The 7539-nt window shown below is 45.1% G+C and overlaps 1 protein-coding gene across 1 annotated transcript; it reads left to right on the forward strand.

The window, feature by feature from the left end:
* The first annotated feature begins 5879 nt into the window (after window positions 1-5879).
* Window positions 5880-6842, forward strand: OR5C1 (olfactory receptor family 5 subfamily C member 1). The gene has a single exon (XM_020872061.2). The coding sequence runs from the start codon at window positions 5880-5882 to the stop codon at window positions 6840-6842; it is 963 nt and encodes a 320-aa protein (XP_020727720.1).
* Window positions 6843-7539: the final 697 nt, after the last annotated feature.

The raw sequence follows: 7539 nt of genomic DNA on the forward strand, positions 1-7539 counted from the left end.
CCTTTCGACTTCAGCTTCTTCAGCGTTACTGGTTGGGGTATAGGCTTGGATTACTGTAATATTGAGCGGTTTACCTTGGAAACAAACAGAGAATATTCTGTCGTTTTTGAGATTTCATCCAAGTACTGCATTTCAGACTCTTCTGTTGACCATGATGGCTACTCCATTTCTTCTAAGGGACTCATGCCCACAGTAGTAGATATAATTGTTCTTGTATATAAAAGGTTCTTGCTAAGGAGAAACAAATCCTTGAGCAAGATACATTGTTATATTGACTAAGACAAAGCAATGTAGAAAAAAATGTTTGTCCTTTTCTCTTCCTTGAGAGACTCGGACCCCTTTCTCCTTCTTTAGGGCCCTGGACCCCTTTCTCCTCCTCGGGGACCCTGGACTTCTTATCAACCTTCCTAGGAATTGACTCTCTCACAATCTTCTGTTTCCTTGTCTGTTTTGGATTAGTGTTCTCGCAGGTGCATCTCAGCTGCATGGAGGGAAAGAATGGCTCCATCACAGAGGCAGGAAGGCTTCCTGCAAAAGGTGATGGGGTGTGTGAGCTGATTCTGTAACTAAAAGGATGAGTTTTTCAGGTAGACGAGAAAGAGGGTGGACAATCAAGGCAAGAGGAAAATGTGACATGTAAGGAGCCTCACAAGAAGAATTTGTGTTGGTGTAGAAGCCCATAAGGCACCATAAAAATACTGAGTCTCAAAGAACGGAAGGGGAAAACTCCCCTAAACAAGCAACATGAGTGTCTTCCCCACACAGAGCCTGGGGACCCACTCAGTCAAACTTTTCCAACTTCCCCAGGCTCTAAAGAGTGAGTCATCCCTGGTATTCCCCTGCCACCAGCTCTCATGGTGTCTCCAAAGGATGTGGAGAGGGAGTCCCCATGGAACCCAGGACAGTAGAGAGGAAAAGAGGAGTCAGCAGAGGGGGAACGAGGTGATTCCCCCAGGGTCCAAGAAGAGTATAAGTCCCCCTGTTCCTATGTCTGGGGTGGGGCATGTCCCTGCTACCTCCCCTGCCATCATCACCCAAAGGCTGGACTGAAGTCGCTCCATCAGAACTACTCATCCATCTCCACCTTCCAGGTATGTCCTACCAATCCAATAACCACGCACCGACACAGTGACAGCAGCTGGTGTCTGGACCAAGGCATATCAAATGTCTGCGTGCTGAGGAGGAGTGATCTAAGAACTGGGGCTTGTTAGAAAATGGGGAAACCACAGCTTGAAAAATGCCAGGACTCTGGCCTTGCCAAACTTAAATGTGTTCAAGCGTACAGTGGGGCCTGGAAAGAGAAAATGAGTCAAAAACAAAGTGTTCAGCAGAGAGAAGGGGCAAGCAGGAAGAGGCAAAAAGAACCCTCCAGAAAGCTAGAATCTTAAGATGTCAGAGCCTGGAATGCTGTCCAGTAGGACACAGGCTCTTGCTACTCAAAGCCTGGTGCCCAGATCAGCAGCATCAGTGTCACCTGGGTGTTAGAAGTGCAGATTCTCAGGCCCCTCCCCAGCCCTTCTGAGGCAGAACCTGCATTTAACAAGATCCCTACATGATTTGTATGTGCATTCAAGATGGAGAGGCTCTGATGCTCAGGGTTCCAGAGACACCTGCATATCAGAATCAGCCGAACATTTTTTTACACTACAGGTTTCTGAGCTCTGCTCTAGATAGATTAAATCAGAATTTCTGGGCACTGTGTATAGCCATACATTTTTTTCCACAAAGCTCCACTGGTAATTCTAATGACAGAGGTCCACAGAGCAAACTGGGAACTCCTGATCTGGTTCAATCTGCTTAATCTAAAGCTGAGAAAACTGAGGCAAGACAGTGGCAACTAGCTTGGTAATCTATTAAGAGACACAATTAATATTTCTGCCTAGAGACCGAAAAAAAAAAAAAAAAAAAGGATGGAGTTAGATCTAATTTCAAACCCTAACTCAATACCTTAATAGCTGACTATCCTGTCTCCTCCCTTCTTTGGAGCTCCATTTTCTTACCTTCAAGGAAAAAAAATGAATGTCCCTGAATGTCAGGATTACTCCTCATGGGCAGTAGGCAACAGAGAGAAATTAATGGAAAATTCACTCTATGTTTTGTGCACATACACACACACACACACACACACACACACACACACACACACACCACAGTAATTGCTTAACTGAGGTTTGGGGATCCTTGCATTCCAGAATTTCAAAGCAATTTAAAAGCCCTGAAGTCTCATTGTCCCCAGTTTGCAGATGAAGAAATGGAGAGGCCCTGGAAGCAACTGTGCTCCTCACTTTGTAAAGGTGAGTAGTGTCTGCTTTCCACCTGACAGACAGTAATACAGAAGGGGTTTGCCACCAACTGGGTTCTGGATGCAGAACTTCAGCCAGCAAATTGACTTCTTTCATGGGGAACATGTAGTTGGGTGGGGCTGGAACCCCATAGTTCTCTATGCCTGGAGTCTGTCTGACCTTTCCCAGTGACTCCACCAAGGAGGGGAAGATCCCTAAAATTCTGTATCCCTAAGGATAAATGGAAGAATTAGGCATGGTCCCAGATGCTCAACTAGGTGAGGGAGAAGATCATTTAGGTAATTATCAAATGATAGAATAGGGTTATAATACAGAGAGCTCAGTGAACAGGGTTCCAGAATGAGAGATTGGGTTGTTGGATGTCAGATAAAGTTTCCTGGGAAAAAACTGATGATCCTGAAAGGAGTCTTAACAGATAAGAATGATCAGCTCTGATTGTGGAGGTGAGGCAAAGGATACAACACCTTCTGAGATGTCCTAGGATCCTTTAGCTGGGACCTGATCTCTAGTTGGAGCAACAAGCATTTGATATACATATAAATAAAAACATATATTATTGTTTTGTGCTTTTTCGTCAATCTATACAGTTTTCCACAAATTATGATTTTAATCTCAATATGGTTTTAAGATTTCTCTACATTGATATATATAAGTTAAATCTATTACTTTTTAACCTCCATAAGTCTATTGACATTTAGGTTTGGCTAATGTTAGTTCAATGCAAATAGTCCAGGAGAACATGCACCCTTGTACATGTCTCCTTGTGTACATATGTGAGAGTTTTCAAAACACTAAGAAGTGGAATTACTAGCTGTCATGGACTGATTGCTTGTGTCCCTCCAAAACTTTTGAGTTGACGTCCTAATCCCAAATGTAATGGTATTTGGAAGTGGGATCTTTGAAAAGCAACTAGGTTTAGATAAAGTCCTAAGCGTAGGGTCCTCATGCTGGAATTAATGCCCTTATAAGAAGAGATTAGACAACCTGCTATCTCTCTCTCCACTGTATGAGGATAATCAAGAACAGAGCCATCAGCAATTCCAAAGTGGGCCTTCTCCAGAATCCAGCCATGCTGGCACCCTGATCTTGGACTTCCCAGCCTCCAGAATTACAAGAAATAAGTATCTGTTGCTTAAGCCACCCAGTCAGTGGTACTTTGTTACAGCAGCTAAAGCAGACTAAGATACTAAGGTATGCACATTTTTGGGACCTCCAACTTTCCCAGTTTACATCTACACCAGCACAACCTCACCAATGTATGATATAATCAATTTTTTTTTCACCCAAGTGGTGCATCCTCACCAGCAACAGGTAGGTCACAAATATCTAAACTTCTCTTAAAGGAAGAAGAAAGAGCATTTATTTACTCAGTTCCAAGTGCTGCATGTTTATTGCCTCTCAGAACCCTCCAACAGAGGTATTACATGTACTTTATGAGAAAACAGTCTGAGAAAGGTGAAATGACTTGCCCGAAGTTGCACACCAGAAAGTGTGGAAGCCAGACTTAAAACCAAATCTGCATGCTGATAAAATTCATATTCTTTTCACTATTTTAGACATTCAGCCAGTATTTGTTGAGCACTGATTACGTACCAGACCCTGGAGGTACAAAAATGAATCACAGAGCCATACTGCGCACATAGTAGGACTTAGTAAATGTTTGTTGAATGACTATTGAATCAAGGAGCTCAAAGCCTGCAGGAGAGACAAACACACAGAAAGAACATACAGTAGCTTTTTGGCTCTCAGATTAATTTGTGGTTTAACATCTTTGAACTTTTTTCATGTAACATTATATCATGTGCTTTTTCCATGTCATTAAAAATTCTATAAAAATAAAACAAAAATACATGCAATAGAATAGTGATACATTGTGATGGATGTAAGCTCCAGTGTAGCCAGCACAAAGTAGGGAGAAGTATAGTTTCCTCTGAGTCATGTGAATCAGGAGGGAAGGCTTTACATCTGAGACAGTTTTTGTCAAACACAAAAACTGGAAACAGGTTCTTAGCAAAGGAAACACATGAAAAGGCACAAGAGTATAAAACAAGTATTTTATACTACCTCCAGTTGCCTTGAAGTTACTTCCTTCCAGTGTCAGGGCTAGGTATCAATAAATTGATCCTTCAGTATATACCTGCCATATGCCAGGCTCTGTGTGAGATGTTTTACAAGCATTATTCCATTGAATCCTTGCAGCAATTTTTCCTCATTACACAGAAAGAAAACTGAGGCTCAGGGTGGTCCAGCTCTGGAAGAGTCCAGCTCTGGAATATATTCAAGTCTTCCATTCTTTCTACTCCCTGTCGTCTCCCCCAGATGCCAGCCACTGCTCTCTCCTGTCCCAGGTTTTACTCCAATGGAAGGATGTCCTCTCAGCAAACCTAGCTAGCTACCCTTTGGATTCAGAGACTGTGCCCATTTCATTGCCTCTTTTTCTCCTTGGGAAACTGAAGAGGAGAATGCATATAGAGTCACAGGGTTTTCAATCCTTGTCCAGACACTATGGTCCTATTCATCATTCATGTATTTAACAAATTCAGGCATACTTCAGAGATATTGTGGGTTTGGTCGCAGACAAGCGCAATAATAAGCCAATATAGCAATCAATTAAATCACCCCAATGTTTTGGTTTCCCAGGGTATATGAAAGTCATGTTTACACTCTACTGTAGCCTATTAAGTGTGCAATAGCATTATGTCTAAAAAAGCAATGTACATACCTTAATTTTAAAATACTTTATTGCTAAAAAATGATACCCATCACCTAAGCCTTCAGTGAATCATAGCAGTAACATCTAAGATCTCTAATCACAGATCATCACAGCACCTATAATAATCATGAAAAATCTGAAATACTGTGAGAATTACTGAAACATGACACAGGGACACAAAGTGAGAAAATGCTGTTGGAAAAAAAATGTGCCACAAACCTTCAGTTTGTTTAAAAAAACAAAAAAAAACCCACCATCTGTGAAGCATGATAAAGTGCAATAAAACAAAGTGTGCCTTTATTTATTAAGCAATTATTATGTGCTCAGCAATGTTCTCAGTACTGTGAATTCAAAATTGAATAAGCCAGGCAAGTGTCCCAGTCTCATGGAGGTTAAGTTGTAGCATGTGTGTGGTAAGTTGCTTCAAGTCATGTCCAATTCTTTGTGACCCTATGGACTATAGCCAGCCAGGCTCCTCTGTCCATGGGATACTCCAGGCAAGAATACTGGAGTGGGTTGCCATGCCCTCCTCCAGGGATCATCCCCACCCAGAGATTGAACCCACATCTCTTAAGTCTCCTGTATTGGCACACTGGTTCTTTACAGCTGAGCTACCTGGGAAGTGGCAGGGACTTAGCACTAAAAAGGTAATTTTTTAAATGCATTTATTTTTAATTGAAGGATTCTTTTAAAGACAGGTTTTGAGAAGTGCTGTGGCTTGTCCACGCACGTCACAATTTTATTACACAGCTAGGACAGACCCAAATCTGTTCCCAGTACAAAGTACTTTCTGGTTGGTGATGGTCCTGACCTTTCCCTCACCTCCCTCCTGCCTTGTCTTTCCTCAGACTCTGTACTGCAAAATGACACCTGAGAACTTCACCTGGGCCTGGGGTGCCCCTGCTGAGTTCATCCTCCTGGGCATCACAGACCGCTGGGACCTGCGCCTGACCCTCTTCCTCATCTTCCTGCCCGTCTACCTGGTGAGCTTGCTGGGAAACGTAGGCATGGTGCTGCTGATCCACGTAGACGCCCAGCTCCACACACCCATGTACTTCTTCCTGGCCAACCTCTCCCTGCTAGATGCCTGCTATTCCTCAGCCATCGGCCCCAAGATGCTCGTGGACCAGCTGTTGCCTCGCGCCAGCATCCCTTACGCAGCCTGTGTTCTCCAGATGTTCCTGTTTGCAGGGCTGGCCGATGCCGAGTGTTGCCTGCTGGCAGCCATGGCCTATGACCGGTACGTGGCCATCGGAAACCCTCTTCTCTACACCACGGCCATGTCCCGGCGTCTGTGCCTGGTCTTGCTAGGAGCCTCCGGCCTGGGCGGGGCAGTGAGCGCCGTGGTCCACACGACCTTCACCTTCCGCCTGAGCTTCTGCGGCTCCCGGGAGGTGAACAGCTTCTTCTGCGATATTCCCCCGCTGCTGGCCATCTCCTGCAACGACACGAGTCTCAATGAACTCCTCCTCTTCGCCGTCTGTGGCTTCATCCAGACAGCCACCCTTTCGGCCATCGCCGTGTCCTACGGGTTCATCGCCGGAGCTGTGATCCGCATGCGCTCGGCCGAGAGCCGGTGGCGAGCAGCCTCGACCTGTGGCTCCCACCTCACGGCTGTGGCCATGCTGTACGGGACACTCATCTTCATGTACCTGCGTCCCAGCTCCAGCTACGCCCTGGACACAGACAAGATGGCCTCTGTGTTCTACACCCTTGTCATCCCAGCTCTCAACCCGCTCATCTACAGCCTCCGCAACAAAGAGGTCCAGGAGGCGCTCAGAAGGACCTGGAGCCGATGCTGCGGTCCCCGGCAGAGGCACCCGTGAGAGGGCTGCAGGCTGGCGTTAGGACCGACTCTGGAGGGATGAGGCAGGCTCTTCCCGGCCCCTGGCACAGGCTGGGTGTCCCTTGTCCTTGAGGTGGAAGAAAGGGGAGAAACTGAGGTTTACAGATGGAGACGGGAGCCTGGGGTCCTCTAGACCCAGCCAGAACCAAGATCAAGTGAATTTGCTTTTGCATTTGCCGTAGGCTCCTCCATGTTCAAAGCATGTTGCCAGGTGCAGTAACTAGGTTTATTTGCCACTTGAATTTCCAAGAGGCTGATACCCAGAAACACCAGATAAGAGCTGTGCTGGCTGCAAGTGTTCTAGATCCTTGCTCTTCTAAAGTCCTTTGTGACCAGTGAGTCACACTGGGCACTTTGACCCCAAGAGAGCAACTTCAGAACCCACTCATGCCAAAGACTGCAATGGGGTCTGGGTATGCAAATGTCTTTCCTTATGAAGCCACATATTCCATCTCTCAGGATAACTGAGAACACACATGATCTCATTCCTAAAATCCCACAGTTGTGTGAGAATTTGACCAAGATTAGGTTACTTCAGGGCTGTGACAGAGATTAGGAAAGGATCAGAATTATGGTTATGGTTAGAGTAGGGTTAGGGTTCACATTATGGCTAAGACTGAGGTTAGAGTCAGGGTAAAGCCAGAGTTAGGTTCAGAATTTAAAATCAATTGGACAAA

Source organism: Odocoileus virginianus, chromosome 2 (genome assembly GCF_023699985.2).
Source record: "Odocoileus virginianus isolate 20LAN1187 ecotype Illinois chromosome 2, Ovbor_1.2, whole genome shotgun sequence".
Classification (NCBI taxonomy): domain Eukaryota; kingdom Metazoa; phylum Chordata; class Mammalia; order Artiodactyla; family Cervidae; genus Odocoileus; species Odocoileus virginianus.